At 43.1% G+C, this 27414-nt stretch overlaps 1 protein-coding gene across 1 annotated transcript in view; it reads right to left on the reverse strand.

Moving 5' to 3' along the window:
- Positions 1–1465: 1465 nt before the first annotated feature.
- Positions 1466–27414, reverse strand: part of slc5a9 (solute carrier family 5 member 9) — a 53650-nt gene continuing 27701 nt past the window's right edge. Inside the window, exons 6-13 of the mRNA XM_041934831.1 lie at positions 27004–27084; positions 26569–26774; positions 20151–20286; positions 18216–18323; positions 8186–8336; positions 3947–4115; positions 2189–2404; positions 1466–1756 (exon numbers count right to left, since the gene is read on the reverse strand). Of these exons, the coding sequence (XP_041790765.1) occupies positions 1466–1756; positions 2189–2404; positions 3947–4115; positions 8186–8336; positions 18216–18323; positions 20151–20286; positions 26569–26774; positions 27004–27084 (1358 nt within the window). The remainder of the gene's footprint in view (positions 1757–2188; positions 2405–3946; positions 4116–8185; positions 8337–18215; positions 18324–20150; positions 20287–26568; positions 26775–27003; positions 27085–27414) is intronic.

Raw genomic sequence — 27414 nt, forward strand, 5'->3', positions numbered from 1 at the left:
TGTCAAACAAATAGGCTATATAAATTATACTTGGCACAAAGGCTATAACTAGGAATGTAAAAGATAAGAAGCTAACAAAGAAACACAAAACGCTCACTAAGAGGATAACTATAGAAAATACTATGATAATAAAATAACAAACGAAAATCACTCCAAACGGAGGAAAACTCAAAGAACTATGATAGCGAATCTAGGTAAGGAAAACTAAGAAATCAAATACACTCCTGAAAAACCGAGGAACTAGAAAATAAACACAAAAACAGAAACAACAGAAAATCATTCTAATAAGAGGAATACAATTCGGCTAAGGTCTATGACAGGAAAATAAATCAGAAACTAGAATATCAAATTTACAAAACAAAAAACACTCACGAGGAGGAAACAAGAGCTTACGTAACAAGACTGTGGCTGTGGCAAGGACAAACGAGGAAGACAGGCTCGGGTGAATCGCCGACGGACAAAGACACACTGGCACAAGACATGGGAGACGCAGACTATTTAACAAGTGGAGGGTAATCAGGAACAGGTGGAGACAACAGGTAATCAGGGCGGACACACAGGACACATGAGGAAGGGCAGGAGAGTTAGACCTTCAAAATAAAACAGGAAATGACAAGACAAAAAAACCCATGGTGTGACAAAAATGAACATTTGCTGTGTTTTAAAAGTATTTGTCAAGTGAAGCAGATAAATCTTGTCCTTCCAAATCAAATTTCACAAACAGTCAGCTCAGAAGCATTCAAATGCGGAATCCTAACCCCTTTTAATATGGCATATGGTGTAATTACACAGGTGCTTTTTCTTGTTTTACTTTAAATGTGTGCTAAACTTCCCAAAGGAGCTTTCTAACACTTCTTGGAAGCTGCACTTTGCTCACTGGAGAGTGGTGTCAAAACAGGCATTTTTTTTCTTGGTTTGATATTGTACTTTTGTCTGTTGTGATAATATTTCAGAGGGATGAGAAAGTAGTGGATGATGGGTGAGGAATGGAAAGATGAGGGGAGAAATCTGGGTCATGGATAGATGGAAGGAGTGCAATGAGAGAACAGTGTCAGTTAAGACTCAAAAATCAAATCTTCATGGGGTAAGGTCCCAGAACACCCACTTTGCCACCTGATCAATTCTCAAAAGATCTAGTTATATTAGGGCCGTTCCTGGATTTTTTGGACCCTAGGAAGGCATCAAAGAACAGTTTTTTGTCCCATTTTGAAGTATTCAAATCTGACAACACATTTTCCCAATTCCCTGAAGGAGAGAATAAAAAAATCTCTTAGGTTTAGTTAGCTACTGACTGTAGTTATACATTAACAGACTGTTGATGCATAGAGTACTCATTCAGCATCGCAGGTGATTGGTCTAACCTCTCATTTAATCAAATTTTTTTCAACAAATGACCAAATGTCAGTCCAGTACATCAGTCTCACCTTACTGATTAACTTCTTCAGGATGTTGTGAAACCTGCACATTAGGCAAAGTATCCCCAGAGAAAAACATTAACAGCCAGCAGTAGCAGGGCATTAATATTGCAGACTCTTCTCCACAGTGGCTCCTCCTGCAAAGAGTTTAGTTCACTGTTTTCAGTCACTGGAGATACAGAGCCAGAGCTCGAACCAGTTAGACCACACAGCCACAGAACAGCTCTCCACCACCCAGAATCTGGCAAGCAGTCAGGGCTGAGGTCAGATGTACTCTGGGGCCCTCTGAGGTCGATCCGAGGTTCTTGGCTATATCTGGACCACCAGGTCAGCCTGTACAGCTGGACAGATGAGGAGATGATCCAACACATAAATGTGCATTAGTGTTTTGCAATAGTAACTGTTATGTTTAAACCCTAAACCTTATAGAAGTTGTGACTGTAATTGAGAGCAGCTCATGGTGCTTGTGTTGGAGTGCTGAATAATTCTATTTATATTTGGCAGTCTGGGTATTGTGTACAGATTATTGATTCTTTGTAAACAAAGTACTTGCAAGGTTCCACTCTGCCTTTGCAAATTTAGAGGAGGCATGCATTACCAACAGCCTTCATTTAAGATCGTGTGTCTCAAACATGACAAAATATGAATTGCAATTGTCAGACAGAGTTTTTATTCTCCAGTAATCTGTACTTATGTGCTTCTGTTTCTCATTTCATACTTTCATTAAAGGTGAGGACATAAATTAAATTAATAAATGACTGAATGTTCCTTACATGTTCTTTAGATATTGGGGGAGTGGCCAAACTGACAGCAACAATGATAATGCAGGTGATAGCCAACAGGATAAGAGCAAAGTACAAGTAGTGGACATCTGCCAGGATAGCAGGACGATGATCAGGCTGACCACAGGAAGGAGCTACAAAGGAGAATTCAAGAACCATGCGGCTCAGTCCCACCACTAGTCCAGTCATCAGACCCCAGAATGCACCCTGAGACACACATACACAAACTGTTAGCTGCACATGTTAATCATTGTTGCCATGATCACTGCTCTTTATATACACATGGGGACTGTGTAGGAGTGGAATAGGACTCCTGTTATTTTTCAGATGTTTACAAGTGTAAAGTGTAAGTGTAAGGTGTATGTGCAGCAAGTAATTTTAAGTCAACTATGGCATTTGTGCCTCACACCTGAGCAAGCAATGGTAGATTTGGAGTACAAAGAAATAGATTTTTCAAGCACATAAATTACATTTTGAAGACAAATTATATACATGCAAAAAATAATTTCGCTTCAACAAACCAAAATCATTTTATTGAGCATAGAATTATGCGCAATAAATATATTTGCATGTTTGCTATTATCCATATAAACGTGCAACACTAACTCCTCTCACTCAGTTTTACTCATATGCCCTCTCATAAACTGCACAGGAGCTCACGTTGTCACTAACACAGTGTCAGACAATGTCATCTGAACAGCGGCACCAAAATGTCACACCACAGCCACATGTAAGTAATATATATTGCTTTGGTTCACTAACATTCTGTGTTCCATTAACATTAATGAAATTCTGTTTGTAATTTAGTCTATAACATCACATTATTAGCTTGTCAACTGGCTACCTTGGTAGGTTGCTAACGATAGCTAATTGACAAAAATAGTAATTTTACCTTGCAGAACGCGCCAGTTCCATATAAATTGCAAGAACACAAACAAACTACGAGATCGAGGCAGCAGTAGAAAAAGCAACTCCCATGTTCTGCACGTAAAATTACTGTTTTTTCAATGGAGTCTGGTGGTTTTTATACTGTCAGAAATACTGACCAAAAATGTTTTTAATCGAGTCGTAATCGAACAACTCCACTATAGTCAGTTATTTTTTCATAATGCTTCCGGAATGCCGAAGTTCTACCAAAGATGGATCTAAATGGAGATGAAACAGCCAATCAGCATTTACCCTCTCCAGTTCTCTGATTAGCTGATTTTATGGCACATTGTAATGCTGTGCCAGGTTGAGCGCGTGTGCAGGCAAAGTTAAGCGTGCACGGACACAGAATAAAGAGGTTGAGAGAGAGAGAGGTGCAACATGTGTGCAGGGGTCTGCCTGTGCACCGAGCAAGAGTTTGTGAGAAGGCGTATGAGTAAAATGAGTTAGAGGAGTTATTGATCATTAATATGGATAACAGCAAACATGCAAATACATTTATTGAGAACACAGAACAGAATTTTTTGTTTGCTTAAGCGAAATTATTTTTTGCTTGCATATAATTTCTCAAAATGTAATTTATGAGCTTGCAAAATCTATTTTTCTGTGCTCCAAATCTACCATTGCTTGCTCAGGAATGAGGCACAAATAAAACGCCATAGTCCACTAATTATCTGCACACATGCACTCTCCTAACAAAGTGACTGACACTCAGCCCTGTGAATTTTTTTTCATTCTTAGGTTAAGGTCGGGGAAAGTGCCATGTAAGAGATTTGTTCTGTTGTGTGTATGTGTGTGTGAGAGAGAGTGTGCGAGACCTACCTGTTCATTGGCACGTGGCCAGAAGATAGCCATGAGGAATACAGCGGTAATGGGTGGAGCTAAAAAACTGGTCACTGACTGGATATAGTCAAACAGCTGTCCACTATTGGCTGTTTGGATGACTGGAATCCACAACAGACTAACACACACCAAGACCAGGATGAACACCCTGAAAATAGATGGAACGTTATTATTATGACATGTTTGGATAAGGTGACAAAGAAAGCAAAGCTTCAGGATGTTGTGTCTAGTCATTGCAAATGGCAACTGAAAGATAGAACCATAATTTGGCAAGTCTTTTGGCTCAATTTGTTTGAAATAATGTTTGGATTTTAGGAACTTCTTTAAGGAAAACTATGCATCAGACAGCTTAATATGTAATAAAATGGCTGAATCCCGCATTAAAACACTTTGAGAACTCAGATTTACCATTCAAACACCTAACTTATAAAAACTGACTGTCTTTGCTACACCAGCTATACCTAACATATAGCTCACTGGATGTCTTTGTGGTCATCCCAAACCCGAGACCCGACTGGGGACCCATATGAGTTTGGCTCCAGGTTTTATGTGGTCAGTCTGGTCTGGGTCAGTTACTGTTCTATCACTGCAGCTCTCGGCTCTGTTACACAGTATGTGTACCTGAGTACATCTGAAAACACCTGGCCATTATCAGACAGTGCTTGTCATAATGGAAGTGCTCTGTGTGTGCGGGTGTGTGTGTGTGTGCGTGCGGGTGCACTTTTCTCCGATGAGTTAACATCATGTCTCCAATTAAAATTTTACCCAAAATTGACAGAATAATATTAACACAAGACTAATTTAGTGCAATCAACAAAAAGGGAAAAAGACCTGTGAATCACTCCCAACACCAACTTCTGGCCCCAAAAATTCTCTATTATAGTGCAGTCAGGACACCTGAAAACTACATCAACTGGGCACTTTCTCTTTTTTTTTCTCAAACAATTTTACATTTGTAGTTAACATTATACAGGATTTCCAATACACTCTAGGGGCTGCCCGAACAAATAAAAGAAACACCAAATAAGGGGAAGCCTCAAAGCCACTTCTACATGAAAAAGTATAATTATATGTTAAACAGACTTTGTCAGTACACCGGAAAAAGTCTGAAAACCAGGCTTTAGTTGAGTTGAGTTAGAGAACTAGACCCTAATAATAAAATAACTAAAGATTCATGCTATAATACATTTATATGAATCTAGAACACTATAATACAATAACTGATAATTCTTTTTAAGCAATATGACATGACCATAGCAACATTTCGTCATGTGTGTTTCATATTGCCGTCCTGCCATTCTGTCAGACTGTTTGTTTGTTGTTCCCCTCCCTTCAAGTCCTTCAAGTGTTGTCTGTCTGCTGTGTATCTGTTGCCTGAACCCATGTAAATACAGCATAAGCTTGGATGTCCATTGACCTTAGAACCAACCATCGCTCTCACTGACAATCTATATGGGCTGGCACATCCTACTACCACCATGACTTTGCCTGCTTGGATGTACTGTCGGGTCCATAAATATTGGGTCATCGACACAATTCTCATCTTTTTGGCTCTAAACACCACCACAATGGATTTGAAATGAAATGTAACAAAATGTGCTTTAACTGCAAACTGTCAGCTTTAATTTGAGGGTATTCAAAATACAAATATTATCCAGATCAGGTGGACGGTGTAGGAATTACAACAGTTTGTATATGTGCCTCCCACTTTTTAAGGGACCAAAAGTAATGAGACGATTGGTGCTCAGCTGTTCCATGGCCAGGTGTGTGTTATTCCCTCATTTTCCATTATAAAAGGTCTACAGTTCATTTGTAGACCTCTGTCTACAAATGTTGTTGCTGTCATCTGTTGCTGTCATCTCCCAATATGAGATCCAAAGAGCTGTTACTATCAATGAAGCAAGCCATTATTACACTGAAAAATCAAAACAAACCCATCAGAGAGAGAGCAAAAACATTAGGTGTGGGCAAATCAACTGTTTGTTGATTTGCCCACACGAAATGTCTGAACATTTCCAAAAAGACAGGACCCACTAGTGAGCTCAGCAACAACCCAGAAAACCATGGAAAACAACTGTGGTGGATGAACGAAGAATTTTATTCCCTGCTGAAGAAACCCCTCTTTACAACAGTTGGCCAGATCAAGAACACTCTCCAGGAGGTTGGTGTATGTGTGTCAAAGTCAACAATCAAGAGAAGACTTCACCAGAGTGAATATAGAGGTTTCACCACAAGATGTAAACCATTGGTGAGCCTCAAAAACAGGAAGGCCGGATTAGAGTTTGCCAAACAACATCTAAAAAAGCCTTTACAATTCTGGAACAACATCCTCTGGACAGATGAGACAAAGATCAACTTGTACCAGAGTGATGGGAAGAGTGTGGAGAAGGAAAGGAAGTGCTCATGATCCAAAGCATACCACCTCATTAGTGATGCATGGTGGTGGTAGTGTCATGGCGTGGGCATGTACAGCTGCCAGTGGAAGTGGTTCCCTTGCATTCATTGATAACGTGACTGCTGACAAAAGCAGCAGGATAAATTCTGAAGTGTTTTGAGCAATATTATCTGCTCATATTCAGCCAAATGCTTCAGAATACTTCAGCGCTTCACAGTGCAGATGGACAATGAACCGAAACATACTGTAAAAGCAACCAAAGAGTTTTTTAAGGAAAAGAAGTGGAATGTTATACAATGGCCAAGTCAGTCACCTGACCTGAATCCAATTGAGCATGCATTTCAGTTGCTGAAGACTAAACTTAAGGGAAAATGCCCCAGGAACAAGCAGGAACTGAAGGCAGTTGGAGTAGAGGCCTGGCAGAGCATCACCAGGGATGAAACCCACCATCAGGTGAAGTCTATGTGTTCCAGACTTCAGCCGCCTGCAATTGAGTGCAAAGGATTTGCAACCAATTATTAAAAAGTGAAGGTTTGATTTATTATTGTTAATTTCTCCCATTACTTTTGGTCCCTTAAAGAATGGGAGGCACACATACAAACTGTTGTAATTCTAATACCGTTGACCTGATTTGGATGTAAATACCCTCAAATTAAAGTTGAAAGTCTGCAGTTAAAGCACATCTTTTCTTGTTTCATTTCAAATCCATTGTGGTGGTGTTTAGAGCCAAAAATATGAGAATTGTGTCAATATTTATGGACCTGACTGTATATCCACAATTACATTTTTTTTTTAAAAAAACAGCACAACAAGTACTTTTCTTGGCACTCACTGCCAAGAAAAAAATCATGAACGGGAACTCAAAAATATCCAAAAGCATTACACAATGGAAGTCCTGTCTGCCCAGTTTGACTCAACCAGGCCTCTGCACATCACAGGGACATGCACAGATGTTTTGAGGGGCTGTTGCTCTAACCTGAAAAAACCCTAACCAAAACTCTTCTATCTATATGCTAGCCAGCTAAAGAATCTTTCACACATAGTTTCCAGTCAATTACTGGGATAACATTTCAGGCACCTGCTAGTGATTGTCATGATTCACTCATGCAGCTAAATTGCTACATTAGGAACATTATAAAATATAGGGCAAGATCCAGTCCAGCAGATGGTGGTAATGCAACACTTTTGGATTCCAACCACCAAAACTCAAAACTCAAAAAAAAAAAACTCAACAGAAGAAGAAGATAGGTCAAGACTGGACGTGCGTATACATCAAATCAAATATTTCATAAGCTGAGTTTTGTGATCAGTTCATTCACTCTATAAAAGCATCTTTCATTACATGGACATAATCATTTAAATGCTTGTCCCAGCAATGTTATGGCTTTCACTCATGACATAGCTAGCGTTTTTCTTAATTGTTGCTAGGTCTCGAGGTGGGAAATTGGTGGTGCAGATTTCTCTGAATATTGATCTCTGCTCGAATCCACATGACCCCATGCAGGAAATGTTCCTGATCATCTCAGGGATTGACTGCATGAGCAGTTCTTTTCAGAGTGGGAATGTTGTTGATGGTTTGTAGCGGATTGGGAAATGTAGTGAGCCAGCCACAGAGGAGCAGGACGCACACAGCAACACACAGAGGCTACAGGCACAGTAGTACAGCAAGAGAGTACTTTAGAAGAGTTTTTTTTACACTCATATCAGTTTTTCAAATTTTGTGCAGGATTTGAGTCAGATCTTCTGGTTGTGTATTTTAAAGTGAAATCTCTGACCCCTTTATTGGTTTTCCAAAATGTATTAGTTAGTGTTTACTCCCCTACCTTCCAACAATCATAAGTTCCCTCTCTGATGCTTTAGGCCTTGCTTTGTGGTAGAGATCTAGTGTAAACAGAGTGGAGCTGCTGTTGAAGATTGAGGTCAGAGATGACATCAGAGCAGCTAACATCACTGCTAGCATCAGACCACGGAGACCTGTGCAGAGAGAACGGTCAAAAAGATGCTGCAGTCATGGTGAAACATCAGATTAATAATTTAGTTTACATGCAGCTATTCAGGCTTGTAAAGGTGTATTACTTTATTATTAAATAATCAATTTATAAAAAACAGTAATAATGCAGAAGCAAATAAAAGAACAGGAAACACTGACTGCTTTGGTTTGACTAATCAACCAAACAATTAAGTTCAATCCAATTTTATTTATATAATTCCAAATCACCGCAGGTTGTTTCAGGACATCTTCCATAAAGAGAGGGATGCACAGCAATGGCAATCATAATGACTAATAACTATAATAATAGACATGACTAATAATGAAATAGTAAATGATAGCAGACATATGACATACATGGTATGTTTATGTATATAGTATAAGTGTATATTAATGAAAGATTGTATTGTTATTATGTTAATATACGATCTAATAATAACAGAAATATGCCAGGTTGCAGTTGGTTTCTGGCAGGACCACTGCAGCAGGCAGAACCATGAACCACAATCCAGGTGTAGCCACGATGGATCAAGGTGTGTTGTCTATGTATGGATGTGTCATGTCCAAGAAATCTTGTTAGGTTATGTTTAGTTTTTGTCCTGTGTCTATGTTGTCTTGTGGCTTCCCGTCCTCTCGTTTCAGGCCCTTGACTTCCTGGTGTCCTTCCCGCCTGTCTGATTGTCTACCCCGCCCTGATTGTTTCCACCTGTTCCTTGTTACCTCATCTGTATATACAGACCTGATCAAAATCTTAAGACCAGTTGAAAAATAGCTAGGATTTACCTTTTGCACATTTGGATTTTAATGAGTTTTAAGTAGAGCTACAATATGCAAAAGCAAGAAGGGGGAGTGTGACAAAAAGCACTTTGAAAAAATAAGTCATTGAAAACAACAAGGCTGTTTATCAGCTGATCAAAAGTTTAAGACCATCGCTCAAAAAATTACAAAACAACTCTCCAAACCAGAACCAAAAATTTTCTCAGTAGGACTCAGTAATGAGTAGCTCCACCGTTCTTGTTAATCACTTCAAAAATTCGTTTGGGCATGCTTGATGCGAGAGTTTCCAGGAAGCTATTGGGAACATTGCTCCAAGTGGTAAAGATGGCTTCACAAAGGGCATCAACTGTCTGGAACTGATGGCCATTATTATAAACTTCCCTTGCCATCCCTCCCCAAATGTTCTCTATGGGATTTAAATCAGGGGAACATGCGGGATGGTCCAAAAGAGTGATGTTATTCTTCCTGAAGAAGTCCTTCGTTAAGCGAGCACTGTGAACTGCAGTGTTGTCCAGTTGAAAAACCCAGCTGTTACCACACAGACGAGGGCCATATGTCATGATGGATGTCCGCTGCAACATCTGCACTTAACCATCCACAGTTTAATGACCCTGCACCACCTGAAGCTCCAGTGCTCCACTGAATGAAAAAGCACCCTAGATCATGATGGACCCCCCTCCACTGTGCCGGGTAGAAAAACATGAATTCCATCATATGTGCCTTCAAAGTTCACTGTTATGAATTCCGAAAAATGCAGCCATACTCCCTTAAAGGACTTATAGCAGGTATTCAGTTTCACCTGCCCTGTTTGGATCCATCATAATCAGCCCACTCGAAAACCCATGTGTTCATCTTCTGCTCCCTTAAGAGGGAGAAACCACAAGGCAATGACATACCCTTTCACTCTCCCACTCTTAAGAAATATGATCACTTACTTAAGGAAAAGGTTCTTATACAGGTTTACTATTAGAAACAGTTCTCACAGTTTTTTATTATTTTCTCAGAAGTGGTGAGTTCACTACACGCACAGAATATTTTGATGCTTCACAAGACCTCTAAGTCTGCTTTTTATCATGTGCTATCTGAGGAACCAACATCAGGCCAGCCAACAAGAGCCTCTCTTTGCCACTGAGGAGGGAAAAGCCATGTCCGAGGCAAGTCTCTGCCAATCCTGTTGGCTTCCGCCAGAACACTACACCAATCATTCTCTTAACATAGGAGCAGCAACAACTGCAGTATGCAGAGCTCCCATTCCAACTCTCAAGGCTGTGGGCCGTTGGTCGGCTGCAGACGAATGTTATATTTGGCTTGAAGTGCAAGACATATTCTGTGTTCAAAAAGCTATACGTAACTTGTGATTGCTAATTTGTTCTCATAAATGTCATAGGTAACCACATGGACTCTTTTAAAAGTTATTAGTTAACAACAAATAACAAATTGGTCTTGCTGCATTTCAATTTGTCTATTTTGCCCTTAGCAACTTCTACTCACACTTCCCTGTAAGCACGGTGTAGGTCAGGAAGGCTGTTTGTGGGTCTCTGCTTATAGCCTTTCCATGTAGGCACATGAAACAGCAGAGAGGTGCTCTGTTTGCTTAAGGCTTTTCACATAAGCATGTGAAAGGATGCCTGAATTTACTTTGGATTATATAAAAAAATAATAATTCTTTGCGTTTTTGCTTTCAAATTGATCCTAAATTAAGAGGAGTTTGTCACAGCGTTATTTCTTGTAAGCCTTGTTCCTCTTTGTGAGTGTTTTTTGTTTGTAACTTTGATAATTTAGTTTTCTGTTTTCTTTTTTTACATATACCTTGCCGAATTGTTTTCCTCGATTACGAGTGGTTTTCTGTTAGCTTGTTTTGTTTGTTAGTATCTTGCTCCTCCAGTTTTATAGGAGTGTATTTTGCTTTGATAGGTTTCCTAGTTAGATTCGTGTTCTTGCCCAGGTAACTTTTCATAGCCATTGTTTTCCTCCTCCTTCGGGAACGTCTTTGTTTTACGTTTCATAGACGTAGTGTTTTTTCCTCCTTCAGGAATGATTTTGTTTTCCTTGTTCTTAGAGAACTGTTTATTAGCCTCATTTAGAGCGTTTTCTGTTTTCTTGTTCATTTATATACTTAGATATATATCAATAGCGATACCCTTTATAGAAAAAGTCTCATAACCTATTTGTTTGACACCTAGCGAAGAGGTTACTTGGTTGCCTGAATAAACATCTGTGAGAAACATCTCTGCGTCTGAGTCCTGTCCTGACAGTACACACTGGCCAGTATGGACTCAGCAGAGACCGACCAGCTCACCACCGCGGTGCAGGATCAGGAGGCTCGCCTCTCCCGCCAGGAGGAGTTCCAGGCCGCCATGGCATTGCAAATAGGCCAACTGTCGTCGCGGGTGAGAGAATTGATCGATCACCTCCGTCAACCAGCCCGAAACTCCGTGCCACCACAGTTCAGAGTTTGCCCATCGCTGGAGCGGGTACCAAGCTTGCTCCACCGGAACGATATTCCGGGGAACCGCGTCAGTGCAAAGCATTCCTGATAGACTGTTCCATTCATTTTGAACATTCTCCCTTTGCATTTCCCACAGAGCGATCTAAAGTCGCATTCATGGTCTCCCACCTGACCGAACAAGCAAGGGCATGGGCTACGGCTGAGTGGGATCGAGAATCAGCACACTGCTCCTCCCTCTGAGAGTTTAAGGAGGCTTTAAGTAGAACCTTAGACCCTGTGACAAATAGCCGAGAGAAGGCTAGAGAACTGAGCGGGCTAAAGCAAGGGCTGAGCTCGGTCAGTGACTTTGCCATTCACTTCCGCACACTGGCAGCGGAAAGTGGATGGAATTCCACAGTCTTGTATGATGTGTTCCTGAAAGGATTGTTGACATCCAAGAGATGCTGGATCTTCCCCCGGACCTGGATTCATTGATCGCCTTGGCCATCCGAACGGAAAATCGGCCCTCGAACTCAAGCAACGCCGAGCCTGCCGATTGCCAGAGGTCATCTGGTCGAACGGAGCTTCGACACTCGCCATCGGCCCCTTTTCCGTCCTCCTCCACCGAGGGGAGTAACGAGCCCATGCAATTGGGTCGGGCTCGGCTGATGCCTGAGGAGCGCCGACGCCGACTGATGGAGGGTCGGTGTTTTTACTGTGGGGAGTTGGGTCATCTCAATGCTGCCTGTCCCTCCAAGAGACCCAAACTCTGCTCCCGCCAGCAGCAGCGCCACGAACACTCACGCCGATGCAGGTACCGCACCACCACCACTGACTTAAACACGCTCGTGGACTCAGGGGCGGATGAGAGCCTGATGGCCTGGGCTTTGGCTGCGAAGCTGGGGCTCAAGTCCGAGCCCCTGGCTACTCCTGTCCGGGCAAGGGCCCTTGATGGCAAGGAACTATTTAGTATTACTCATGCCACAGAGCCCCTGGAAACACATATCCAGGGCTACAAAGACACTGTTTCTGTTTCATTCTCCATCACAGACTCTCGTTTTGGGTTACCCTTGGTTGTGCAAGCACAATCCACACATAGACAGGAAAATGGGATTAATTAAGGGGTTGGGTGAAGACTGTGAAGACAGAAATGTCATCTGATTTCGGAAAATAACGTTCCAACAATTAACCATGTTTCTCTTCATGTTGCCACAGACCCAGAAACCAATCTGAACAACGTACCTGCCTGTTACCACCACCTAAGAGAAGTTTTTAGCAAGTCTAAAGCCTTGTCACTACCCCCTCATAGACCTTACGACTGCGCCATCGATCTGATCTCTGGTTCAACCATTCCCAAGGGCCGTCTGTACTCGGTCTCCGGACCCGAGAGAGCTGCCATGACCGACTACATCCAGACATTGCTTAAGGCAGGTCTGGTACGCCCCTCCTCGTTTCTGGCTGGAGCGGGTTTCTTTTTTGTGGCTAAAAAAGACGGGTCCCTTAGACCGTGCATAGACACTATAACAATAACAATATTACTATAAAGAACCGCTATCCTCTCCCGCTCATGTCTTCCGTATTTGACCAGCTCCAGCAGGCTAAAGTTTTCACCAAGTTAGATCGGAGTCCCACCGGACCAGTTAGTCAGAGAGGGAGATGAGTGGAAGACAGGATTCAATACACCCAGCGGTCACTATGAATACCTGGTCATGACTTTCGGACTCACCAGTCTTTCAGGCTGTGATTAATGGTGTACTAAGAGATTTCATAGATCTGTTTGTTTATGTGAACCTTGATGACATCCTAATCTACTCTCCAGACTTAGAAACTCACAAGAAGCAGGTTACAGCAGTACTCCAGCGCCTGTTATCTCATCAGCTGTATGTTAAAGCAGAGAAAAGTGAGTTTCATGCTGAAACCATCTCCTTTCTGGGCCTCATTGTAGCCCCTGGAAGAGTACAGATGGACCCAGCTAGAGTCAGCGCTGTGGCCGATAGGCCCACCCCCGATAGGCGCAGGAAGGTTCAGCAATTCCTCGGATTTGCGAACTTCTATAGGGGGTTTATCAGAGGCTTCAGCGCAATAGCGGCTCCTCTGCATGCTCTCACCTCCTCCAAGGTCCAGTTTTCCTGGTCACCCGAAGCTGAGGCAGCATTCCAGAGACTCAAGACCCACTTCACCACAGCGCTGATCCTGACCATGCCTGATCCCCAGCAGCAATTCGTCACGACTCTACGACCCTGAGCCCATTGCCAAAGAACCTGAGCCCATCCTTCCACGGACCTGTGTGGTAGGAATTGGCAGATAGAAAATGAGGATAAGCAGGCTAACGGAGTGATGCCGCCACCTAGTGGGTGCCCCAAGAATCGGTTATTTGTCCCAGTTAATCTGAGCCCACAGATGATCCACTGGGCTCACTCTTCCCTGCTTTCATGCCATCCGGGGGTTCGGTGGACGATGTTCGCCATCTCCCGGAGATTCTGGTAACCTAGCGAAGAGGTTACTTGGTTGCCTGAATAAACATCTGTGAGAAACATCTCTGCATCTGAGTCCTGTCCTGAGTCCTGGCCTGACACCGAGGTGTGTGTTGAATATGCACAAACCGGCATTAGAGGAATGCATGCGCGATTCGGCTGCTCCAAAGCAGTATGATGCGAATTCGCGACAATCGGCATTAAGGGGTTAACAGAGCCAAACTGCCAAATGTAATGTATACTGTGTATTAACCTTCCCATCGCCCTTTGTATCCCGTATACACCCAGTGTCCTTGCACTGGGTCAAACTGACCCACACTCCAAGGATAATACGGATGAGTATAATGATCATGAAGAAGAGGAGAAGGCATTGGCACAAGCCGGGAAGTACAGGACCTCTCGCTCCCGATCGCTCTTCTCCCGCTGCTGTCGTGTAGAGTTCTCCTCCTCTCGCTTCTGATTCCTCTCCTCTTCCTTCCTTTGCTGTTGCTTCATCCTCCCGTCCCCTCGCTCTCGCCGTAGTGAGGCGCTCTCCTCCTCCTCCTCTCGCTCATGATCACTCTTCTCCTGCTGCCTCGTCCTCCTGTTACTTCTTATTATTTTTCTTCTTCATCATTTTCTTCTCCTTCTTCTTCGCACGGCAAACTGGAAAAAAGCTGTTGTAGGAACCTTTGAAGGGTGAAACCTCACACTGTCATGGTTGTAGGCTGTAGGCTTGCAGTGCGATTGCAGAGATGGGTATTGTGGAAGGTGGAATGTGGAATGGGTACCGTTGGTAGGAAATGTTAGTACGTTTTTCCACTCCCTTTTTTTTTCTCCTCCTGTCCTTTCCACGACAGCTACTTGGAAATGTGCTAGGAGAAAGAGCTCTCCAAAAAAAGAAAAAACACAGAGCCAAGACAAAAAAGAACACAGAGCCAAAAAAAGATGAAAAATATGTCCTCCTCCCCCTGCCATCTCTTGGTCCTCTCATCCTCCACTTCCTCAGAGTGAGAGCGGGGTTTGCCTCGTGACAGAGATGTTGTTTGCGGCTGCTGGCCGCTTCATGCTCTCCTCCTTCTCCTCTTCTTGCTTCATACTCACCTCTCATTGCTTTTGCAGTTTCTCTGTCCTAGTTCGCCTCGGGATGGAGATGTTGTTTGGGGCTGCAGGCCGCTTCATGTTCCTCCTGTTTGGAGAAAGAGTCCCAAAAAAAAAAAAAAAAAAAAAAACAACACCGAGCCACAAAAACAGAAAAAAAAAACATCCATTTCCTCTGGCTACCGCTTCCTTGTCCTCTCATCCTCCGCTTCCTCAGAGTGAGAGCTGGGTTCACCTCGTGAAGGAGACGTGGTTTGTGCTGGCCGCTTCATGCTCTCCTCCCCCTCCTCCTCTTCTTGTTTCATACTCACCCTCGTTGCTATCCTCCTCCACCTTCTGCCTCTTCATCTGAGTCAAAGCGATCTCTTCTAAGACCTTTTTTTTGGCAGGGGCAGAGAAACGCCTCGCGGTGGAGACGTTTACAGCCGCTGGTTGCCTCGTGTTCCTCCTCCTCCTGTTTCGGTTCCTCCTGTTCCTCCTCCTTCTGCATGTGCTGTGCGTCAGCGCCTTCTTCGAGCCACAGGGAAAGAACCTTTTGGAAAGGGTACCCGAGAACGCTAAGGAAGTCTTTGCCTGAGACGACGAAGAGAAAGACAAAGACAGAGTCGGGCCTCATCCGCCGCCGAGGCGCTCCGATGCTTTCGGCCTTGACCGTGCCGTCCTCATCCCCCTTCTGTACGGAAGCGGAATAGTTTCACAATAGACTGAAGAAAAGCAGGTTGATGTGCGTTTTTTTTTTTTTTTTTTTTTTTCAGAATTGTATTCCCAACACTTGGTGTGATTAGTTGAATATTCAAGGTTTTGTGAAATCCTTTTCTCTGTCTTCTCTTGTGAGATGGGTTTGGCTTCTTCAGAAGCCAGTGGGAAGGACTGGATAATGTATCAGGAAAATACTTTCATTTGGTCAGTTCAAGCATCAGTCTATTTGGGATTCCTTGTTAACTTCTTTCTCTACTCTTCCTAACAGGCCTCCACCATTGCCTATGCTATTTCTGCAATTTCCAAGCTCAAATTCACAATATCCTATTACAAATACATAATAATTATTATAATTTCTTGGTTCATAGGCTCATATCATGACACTTGTTAACCTCAAGGTTATGCTGTAATAATAAAGTTTATGTTTTCATAATTTTCTTGAAAATTAATTATTTTATCATTTCACCATTTTTAATCTCTCAAGTTAACTACATCTGGTCTTCTGCTCTAAAAATATCAAATTTTGTAATCTGCTTGGACACTGATTATTGTTTTTGTATATATATATATATATATGTATATATATTGAGTACTTGAATGATCCTAGGAGCTATGTTGTTCAGGGCTTATTGCCCCTGGTAGGGTCTCCCAAGGGAAACAGGTCCGAGGTGGCGTTATCAGGGCTGGGGTTGGGGCTCGCAGGCGAGTGCCTGGTGGCCTGGGAACAGGTGCAGAGTACCTGCCCTTCTTGGAGTCCGTGGGAGGGGTGCTGGAAAGTGCTCCGACTGGGGACTCCATTGTTCTACTGGGGGACCTCAACACTCACGTGGGCAGCAACAGTGTTACCTGGAGGGGCCTGATTGGGAGGTAAGGCTTTCTGGATCTGAACCCGAGTGGTGTTCTGTTATTGGACTTCTGTGCTAGTCACAGTTTATCCATAACGAACACCATGTGGCACCAGGACACTCTAGGCCGGAGGTCAATGATGGACTTCTTGGTTGTGTCATCTGACCTTCGGCCGTATGTCTTGGACACTTGGGTGAAGAGAGGGGCTGAGCTGTCAACTGATCACCACCTGGTGGTGAGTTGGCAGAGGAGAAAGCTGGACAGACTTGGCAGGCCCAAACGGGTAGTGAGGGTCTGTTGGGAATGTCTGAAACCCTCTGTCAGAGGGGTTTTCAACTCGCACCTCCAGGAGAGCTTTGACCAGATCCCGAGGGAGGTTGGAGACATTAAGTCCGAATGGACCATGTTCTCCACCTCCACTGTTTTGGGGAGAGTCTGATTTGGGGACCACAGGATCTCATCTCTGCTTTTTGCGGATGATGTTGTCCTGTTGGTTTCTTCGAACCAGGTCCTCCAGCATGTGTTGGGGCAGTTTGCAGCCAAGTGCGAAGTGGCTGGGATGAGAATCAGCAACTCCAAGTTCGAGGCCATGGTTCTCGACCAGAAAAGGGTGGCCTGCCCCCTCTGGGTTGGAAGAGAGCTCCTGCCTCAAGTGGAGGAGTTCAAGTATCTTGGGGTCTTGTTCACGAGTGAGGGAAGGATGGAGTGTGAGATTGACAGGTGGACCAGTGCGGCAGCAGCAGTAATGCGGTCGTTGTACTGGTCCGTCATGGTGAAGAAGGAGCTGAGCCAAAAGGCAAAGCTCTCGATTTACCAGTCAATCTACGTTCCTACCCTCACCTATGGTCATGAACTTTCGGTCATGGCCGAAAGAACGAGATCTGAAATGACTTTCCTCTCCAGGATGGCGGGGTGGTCCCTTAGAGATAGGGTGAGGAGCTCTGTCACTCAGGAGGAGCCCAGAGTAGAGCCACTGCTCCTCCACGTCGAGAGGAGCCAGCTGAGGGAGCTTGGGCATCTTTTTCGGATGCCTCCTGAATGCCTTCCTGGGAGGGTGTTCCGGGCATGCCCCACCAGGAAGAGGCCCCGGGAAAGAGCCAGGACACGCTGGAGGGACTATGTCACTCGGCTGGCCTGGGAACGCCTCGGAGTCCCCCCGGAAGAGCTGGAGGAAGTGTCTGGGGAGAGGGAAGTCTGGGCATCCCTGCTTAGACTGCTGCCCCCGCGACCCGGCCTTGGATAAGCGGAAGAAAATGGATGGATGGATATACTGTATGTATATATATGGCCAGTCCTTGGTTTTGGACAAACCTTCAAAGGGTTGTTTAAGGGTTTAACAGTTAGGTTAGAATTAGGTTTAGACTAGGGTTAAGGTACGGGTTGCGGTTAGGCATTTACTTGTGATGGTTAAGGGTATGGTAAGGTGCTAGAGAATGCATTGTCATTAAGTGCCCACCCAAGAATAGTTCAAACAGAAGTTTAAAGTTCAAACATATGTGTGCGTATGTATGTGTATATGCGTGTGTGTGTGTTTGTGTGTGCGTGCATGCGTGACTTACCCACAGGCATTAGCTCCACAACTAGTTTAGGATAGGCGATGTTGGAGCAACCAACTGATGCTCCACACACACTCTGACACACTGCTGGATCCACACAACCTACCTCATCTACAAACACACATGCACACAACACAAGAAAAAGAAAAAACAAGAAAAATGGGCAATTACTAAGATTTACTTTTGTAAGATACCCTGCCACCATGGATGCCATCCTACAAAGTGAAGATTATGTCTGGTTTTAAATATATTACTTTTGTCTGACAATTATATTTACCAACGTATCTGCACTGAAAGCTGTTAAAGAAAACATCAGTGCATTGATTTCTAAGTGCTTTACATAGGCAAATGGATTGCTTGAGGCTCTCAAAGTTATTTTGCCTTTCATCCAAAAGGTTTCTTTTGCTGTAAACACTGGTGGGTAGTCCCAGACATGTATCCTCTTGCAGGATTATTCACACCTTTGTCGTTGAGGTCACATGTGAGTCTTTGATCCCCTCAGCCTTCATGTGAAATATTACAGTCACAAGTCATGGTGTGAATGAATGTTAAGCCACTTGGGAAGGGATGTCAGGACTGCATAGTAAGCGAATTACAAGTGGTCTCCTTTGTTGAGTGATCGTTGTAGAAGGCTTCTTTCACTCCTCTTTCAACCCATTGGTCTTCTTTGGCTAAAGTCTTTACATTACTGTCCTCAAATGAGTGTCCCTTGTCCTTCAGATGCAGGTAGGGTCTAGACCTGAGGTGCTGGCTATCCTGTGTTGTGCTATGCACAATAAAGCAGTTGTTTTGTTTGCCTAATGGACAAGTCTGTTCATTCCTTGATGCATTGGACTATGTACACTACATTGCTCTACTTACTGAGTACTGAGTAAGAGTATTAAATACTGATCCATATGTGGGTGTTTTACTTTTCAGTGGCACAAGGCAAGGCACGAGCCACTTGCCTCTATAGCTCAAAGAGCTATAGAGCCACTATTGTAATCTCTCGCATTTTTTCTTCTTATTTTTCATATTCCGCCAGAATTTCGGCACGTAACTTGTCCCGCAGCTTTGAGAAAACCCTCGCAAACTATATATCAAAACGTGCAGCTCGATCAGGAATGGTGTGCTATGTACTTATGACAGGATTCGTTAATAATTCGCAAAGTTATTCGCTAAAAAATTTTAAAAATGAGTGGGAAATTTCCTCAAATTTCAGCCTTTTTCAAGTTTCCGCTGCCATACTTTCTCTTAGAGGCTTCATTCAAACTTTAAAACGTAGATAATTTTGTTTGCTCACAATGAACCTCAGCTCACTTTTTGATATCTCTTACGGTTTTCGATACCTGACCATCTGAAGACCATAAAGTTCCTGGATCAGGGCTCTGCTCTTTACTTCTTCCATATAGATGTATATGACACAACACAGGAGAGCCAACACCTCAGGTCAAGACTCAGAAGTCCACCTACATCTTAAGTACAAGGGACACTCTCTTAAAGACACAAAGAGTGAACTGATGGTTTGAAAGAGAAGTGAGAGAAGCCATCTGGCTTAACACCCGATTTACACCATGACTCATGACTATAACATTTCACATGATGGCTGGGCGGGTAAAAGACTCACATGTGACCTCAACAACTCCCAAGTTGTGAACAATCCTGCAAGAGGATAAATGCCTGGGACTCCCCCTCCAGTCAGTTAGAAGAAGAAGCCTCTTGGATGAGAGATGAAGCGTCTTCTACAGTCCCAAGCAAGTCTAGTTGCCTTTGTAAAGCATTTAGAAGTATCATGACTGAATGAGAATCTTCACAGACATCAGTGGATTTAATTTCATGCTCAGTTCAAAGAATTTGGGTGAAAATATGTTTGGGTACATGAAAGTATTTTGGTTGGTTAAATGAGGTCATGATCAAATCAAAATGCATTTGATATTACACTCCAGAAGGCAGACTGACCTGGGAACAGTGCTCGGCTGATCATGCCTGGCATGACAATGAAGAACATGGGCAGCAGTTTTAGGTAGCCTCCCAACACACTGCCTGCTTTGGCATGAGAAAAAGACTTGGCTGACAGAGACCTCTGCACTATAACCTGCAGACAAACACAAACATACAGGATTTGTCTTTGACATAATGCATTCCCTAGTCTGCACCCCTAACAAGCACAACATACCTTATCTGAAGCTTTACCCTAATCTCATCTTTGTGAGGACCAATTTCAGTTTTAAACCACTGTATTGATGACATTTGTGCACTATGGTCACTCCACTCCACACTTTTTAAAAGGACACTTTGAAGGCAAAGATTCGGTTTTAAGGTTAGGGTTTAAGGTTAGTTTAGGTTTAATTTCGGATGAAGCCCACGCATCATTATGATGTCATGGTTGCAGTCATCATTATTATTATTACATTGCAGTTCTCTCTCTCTGGCTCTCTCTGTTTCAAACATTCACTCAGTATCTCACCATGGGGGTACGTTGTCCTCAGGAGTCCAGTACCATTATACCAACCCTATTGGCTGGAAGTTAATAACTGTACCAAGAGGAGGGACTTCCTATCCTTACAAAACGGGATTATGCAGCATCATCATCTTATTCAAAACTCTCTTCTCTCTCTTTTCACTCTGAGAAATCTTTGTGCCGAGCAGCTAGCAGGAGTGTTCCTGTTCTCTTCAATCTGCTCCTGCAGCTGTCTATGGTTCCTGAGTGCCTCAAGTCCTCTACCATCATGCCAGTACCTAAGAAGACATCCATCACCTGCCTGAGTGATTACCAGCTTGTGATGAAGTGATTTGAGCGGATTCTTCGCAGGTACATCAGAGGCTTCATCCCCAGGGACCTAGACAGCCTTCAGTTACAGAAGATGCTGTCTCCATCATCCTGCACACAGTCCTGACCAACCATCACCCTGCACACAGCCCTGACCAACGTGCAGCTGCCCAACACCTACGTCAGGATGCTATTTGTAGAGAGGTCAGCTTTTAACACTGTAATCCCAGACAAGCTGGCGCTGAAGCTACACGCAGCGGGTCTGCCTGCATCACTGTGCCACTGGATCAGAGACTTTCTCACCAACAGGCCTCAGGTGGTGAGAATAGGGAACACACCATCATCCCCTCTGGTCCTCAGCACGGGCAAGCCACAGGATTGTGTGTTCAGCCCAGCCCTCTTTTCCCTGTTTACTCATGACTGTGCTGCCACACATCCCACCAACACAGCCGTGAAGTTCGTGGACAACACTACAGCAGTGGGTCTCATCTCAGATAACAACAAGACCCACTACAGAGAGGAGATACACCAGCTCACCCAGTGGTGTTCAGCCAACAACCTGGTGCTGAACACAGGGAAGACCAAGGAGGTCATTGTGGACTTCAGGAGGTCCAGAAAGACAGATCACGCCCCCTTCTTACGGACAGAGGAGTGGTGGAGCGTGTGGACAACATCATGTTCCTGGGCCTTCACATGTGATCTCTCCTGGTCCATGAACAGCCTTTGTTGAGCCTGCTGAAGAAGGCTCAACAAAGGCTCTTCTTCCTCAGGAAACTGAAACGAGCTGGACTCTCCTTACGGTTGCTTATCAACTTCTACTGGGCCACAATTGAAAGTATCCTCTGCCTTAGTATGACAGTGTGGTATGGCAGTTGCACGGCACAGGAGAGGAAACAACTGGCACGGGTGGTTAAAACTACACAGGACATCGTGGGCTGCCCCCTCCCTGACTTAGACTTTATATATGCAGGCCAGGTCAGGAAGAGGGCAAGAGCCATCCCCACAGACCCCAGCCATCCGGGCCACAGACTGTTTGTACCGCTTCCATCAGGAAAGCAGTACAGGAACATCTGCACCACCACCAACAGACTGAGGGACAGCTTCTTCCCCAGAGCATCAGAGCTATCACCCCCAGCAGCCCCTCACCAGAGTGAGAGACTGTGAGGACTATTAGCCACTGCACACTGCACTTTGTCCACCTTCACCTCCACTTTCACCTGCACCTTCTGAGTACTTAACATTTAAGGACACACACACTTACCTAATAAATAAAAGCTAAAAAATAAAAGCACGTCCTGTCAGTGCTGTCCACATGAATTCTAAACTTGCCATTAGCAGGTATTTCTCACTTAAATACTCTAACTGGCATGTTTAAACTTCTGTAAACCAACTCACAAAATAAACATACACCATTTCAAGAACTGTAAAACTTAACACACACACAATCAGAATGGGCTTTATTGGCCAAGTATGATTGCATACACAAGGAATTTGACTGATTTAAACATGCAGTGAATATACTTGCATAGAAAAAAGGAGAATGGAAAAGACAAAAAACAAGAGACTGAATAATAATTTTAGTGCAAAAATCTAGAATAAACTATATAAAAATATATCAAAAGAATAATGAGGCAATAAACAATATACACCAAATTAAAATTTACAGTGATAGGTGTCAGGAAGGTTGGGGTTTTAAGGGGGAACTAAGGGGTAACCCAAACGCAGACACAATAGGGCACTGATATAACTTAACAAATTTATTTAACAAAAAAAAACCAAGGAAAACCAAAATTCAGAAACTACTAAGAAACATAAACTAGGGTAAATGGGCTTATTCAGAGAACGATGACCTCACAGGGAAACATAGAACAAACACAACACACTAACACAAAAACACAAACACGCAAATACAACGGGGCATGGGTAAGACAAAAACAACACTAGGAAACACCGGCAATGAGGCATAATGGGTCTGGGGGAAAAAATTAAACAAATATTCCATAATACCTGAAACACACTAGGGTCTGTGGAGAAACATGAAGGGACAAGACATGGGAAGGGAACTGAGTTTACACAAGAAAATGGTGGACAAACATTTACAGGACACGGGGCATGGTTAAAGACAAAGACAAAACAAGAATCACTCTTACGTGGGCTGTGGGTTGACTAGTGACAAAGACAACACTAAGAAACAAAGGACAACACTCACTTGGCTCGTGGCAGGGTTAGAGACAAGGACAGAACAAGGAAACACTCACATAAAACATGGCATGGATTTGAACAAGACAACACAAAAGAAACACTTACATAGACTGTAGAATGACAAGGGACAAAGACAAAACTAGAAGCAAACTTACATAGACGGTGGGAAGGCTTGGTAACAGACAATACGCAGGACAAACATTTACACAAATGCAGCAAAAGCAAGAACAAAGACAAACCAAAGCGACACTCACATGAAACACGGCACGGATATGAACAAAGATAACACAATGAAGAACACTCAATATAGGGCTATGGCTATGGCTATGACTATGACTATGACTATGACAAGGGAAGCGCAGACAGCAAGGTGACGAAGACAGCGAGGTAGCACAGACAACGACCCGACAAAGACAGGGGGGAAGACACAGACTTAAATACACAAGGAGAGATCGCAAATGACACACGGGTGACACACATCAGACAATCACAAGGGAGGGAAAACACAGGAAGTAAAGTAAACCAAGAAACATAACATAACCCTTCAAAATAAAACAGGATGTGACAAAAACCAGGCAAAGACAACACACAATGGGAAACTTAACAAAAAACTGGCTTGCAAAGCACGGGTCATGACAACAGGAAATTACCCCGCTTTTATTGGTGCAGTTGGTGAGAGGCAGGGGTAGATGATGGGAGAGAGACGTGTTAGGAATCACCACTCTTTGGCATGTATAGAGGCAGATTAGGGCTCCAAGGTTCTTCACTGAGAATGAATCCTCTTTTTGAGCACAAGTATTGTGTTTAAATTAACTATGTTGACAGTGAGTAATGAATGTACAGTGCATCAGGAAAGTTTTCATAGTGCTTCACTTATTCTACATTTGGTTATGTTACAGCCTTATACCATAATTGATTAAATTCATTTTTTCCCTCAAAATTCTATACTCAATACCCCATAATGACAACATGAAAAAAAGTTTTGATTTTTGCAAATTTATTAAAAATAAAGATCTAAGAAATCACATGTACATAAGTATTCACAGCCTTTGCCATGAGGCTCAAAATTAAGCTGGAAAGGTACACATATGTCTATATAAGGTCCCACATTTGACAGCACATGTCAGAGCACAAACCAAGCATGAAGTCAAAGGAATTGTCTGTAGACCACCGAGACAGGATCGTCTCCAGGCACAAATCTGGGGAAGGGTACAGAAAAATTTGTGCTGCTTTGCAGGTCCAAATGAACAAATTGGCCTCCATCATACGTAAAAGGAAGAAGTTTGGAACCACCAGAACTCTTCCTAGAGCTGGCTGGCCGTCTAAACTGAGCGATCGGGGAGAAGGCCTTAGTCGGGGAGGTGACCAAGAACCCGATGGTCACTCTGTCAGAGCTACAGTGTACAGCAGAACATTCCAGAAGGACAACCATCTCTGCAGCAATCCACTATTCAGGCCTGTATGATAGAGCAGCCAGATGGAAGCCACTCCTTAATAAAAAGCACATGGCAGCCAGCCAGAAGTTTGCCAAAATGTACCTGAAGGACTCTCAGATCATAATGAAAACCTGCCCCAGAGTGCTCTTGACCTCAGAATGGCCCGTCTTTCATGTAACCTGAACCTGATCCAGCCAGCAGCTGGCCCTTGAGGGACTCTGATCCACCTCAGCTTCTCCTGAAGTCCACTGTCATCACAGTTTTGAACCTGTTCAGCTCCAGGTTGTGCACCAGAGGACCAGTTGTTTGTAGTCCTGTCTGTTTGATGGGTCTCCTGAGGGTGTTGCTGGTGTAGAAGGTGGTCTGGTTGCTGTATGTGCTTTTCCCTAGCGTCACCTGCTGCTTCCTGTCAGAAAAATTGGGTTCCACTGGCACATGGAGGCTGGCAGAGTGAGCTGGGTGAATTTTGAGTGGGATGATGGTGTTGAATGTAGAGCTGAAGTCCAGAAACAGGATTGTTGCATATGTCCTTGATGTCAGACAACAGGGTGCAGGGCCTGTAATCTTTAATTCTGACACTCATCAGTGTTGTCAGCTACAAAGCTGTCCTCCATCTTTTTGGTGTAGCACCACATTGCTACTTTAATCTCCTTTGTCAGTGTGTTTCTGGCATGGTTTTCCAGGACTTTGTCTCTGCTTCTGTAGGCCTCCTTCTTAGCTCGGCGAAGCTGCTCAAGTTTAGCCAAGAACCATGATTTATTGTTGTTGTACGCGTAGGCTTTTATTTGGCACACACAAGTCCTCACAAAAACTAGTGTTTGATTTCACAATTCATCCAAAACAAACACTCCAATCAGTGCAGTCAAAGCAGACCTGTAGTTCCAGCTTTGTGTCAGTGTCCTCTTTTCACAGTCTTAGAGGAGTTATATATATATATATATATATATATATATATATATATATATATATATATATATATATATATATATACACATATATACATATTACTGTGCAATAGCTTCCTTGCTGTAGTCACTTGATCTCATCATTGCAGTTGCTACCCGTGTGCAATTTGTCTGTTACTTTATCCGTTTCTGGCAGTATATTTTATTGCCATTTTTTTTTAGTTCTTGTGGGAATATGTTTGTTTTTGTATATATTTTCATTTTCCTTATATATAGCCCCTTGTATAATATGTAAGTATATATATATATATATATATATGTATGTATATAGTTAGCTTTTATTTTGTTTTTTGAATTTCTCTATTTCTGTTGCTATTTTCTTTTCCAACTGCTATTACCTGTTGCTGTAATACCCAAATTTCCCCGGCTGAGGATTAATAAAGTCTTTCTTATCTTATTTTGGCAGTTCGTGGCTGAGATTTGCTATGTTGAGGAAGAATGAGCAGAGACTCTGGATGTTTCAGCTTTCTGTTTGTAATCCCATCAGCCCTGTAACGCAGTAAGGCAGTGCTGAGGTGGGATGTGAACACTGACCAGAGTGAATGAGGAGAACTCCTGTGGTGAATGAAAGCATTTATGAATATTGTCTCTGGGTGAGGGCTGCATTATTTCTTCAACACTGTGACATATACACCAACTTTTATTAATGTAGAAGCAGATTCTGCCTCCCCTTGTTTTCCCTAAAAGCTGTTACACAACAAAGCCCAGAAGGTGTAACGCAATGTGTGGTGATTTGCTATGTTGAGGAGGTCTCAATTAAGCACATATATATCCATATATTCTATGGACTACATGCATTAGTGTATGAGGTGAAGTCAGAAGCACTGACCAGGGCAGAGTTGTGCACTCTTTTAAAATGACTGAAAACAGGATTTTAATGTGATTTAATTTATTTCTAATCTATTATTCATTGCAGCAGTAGCAATGCTCATGATTACTTTTTAAGATCCCCACCTTCAATCCATAATTTTATGGAGTACATGTATTAGTGTAGGTAAAGTCACCTGATCTGTGCACCAGACCCATGTAGCCAGAACAGTGAGCCCAAACACCAGACCTGGCCAGGGTAAATCCCCTAACACTGGGTCTCTGAACAAGTGGAAGGCATCAGTGCGAGGTAGGTGGCACGTGGTGTTGGCAAGTGTCACTGAGGGAACAGCTGACATATAGTGCTCCACAAGGCCCTCATACCAGCCAACTTTGGAGAATGCTGGAACACACACACTATCAGTTATCATCAGTCATTCGAAAACATAATGCTTCAATCAGCATCATTATCAGTCACCATAGGCCCAATATTTAGTCATAACTTCTTTAACAAAGGCCAAACAAAGGACTGAGAATCCTTCATTAGGCTACTAGTATTTTCACAAAGACTGTTTCAAACACGTTGGAACCTTTATTGACCATGTGTGTGTGAGAGAGAGTGTACACCTTACCTATGAACATTAGTGCAAAGGCTCCTCCAACCATGATCAAAGTCTGGAGTGCATCAGTGTAGATCACCGCTGCCAAACCACCTACAGACACACACACACACACATTGTTGTGCACAATGTGTCTGAGTATTAGGACAATTCAAACAGGCCTATATGAAGCAGCATTCAACAAGAAACTGACAGCAGTTTATTTTTATTTTGGAAAACCATTCATTTCACATTCATCACTTTACATAGCATCCCGATTACTGCAAGTGGATTCACATTGCACTGTTAAATTAAAAAAATTGCTGTACATTCAATAGCCATTTTATAGCTTCACTCTTCCACAGGCTCTCTTTTATAAAAGTAGTTTTAATATAATCACATTATATTCTCACTCATGTATTCTATCAAGTCATCTAAACTCTG

The sequence above is a fragment of the Chelmon rostratus genome, chromosome 4, assembly GCF_017976325.1.
Source record: "Chelmon rostratus isolate fCheRos1 chromosome 4, fCheRos1.pri, whole genome shotgun sequence".
NCBI classification, from domain to species: domain Eukaryota; kingdom Metazoa; phylum Chordata; class Actinopteri; order Chaetodontiformes; family Chaetodontidae; genus Chelmon; species Chelmon rostratus.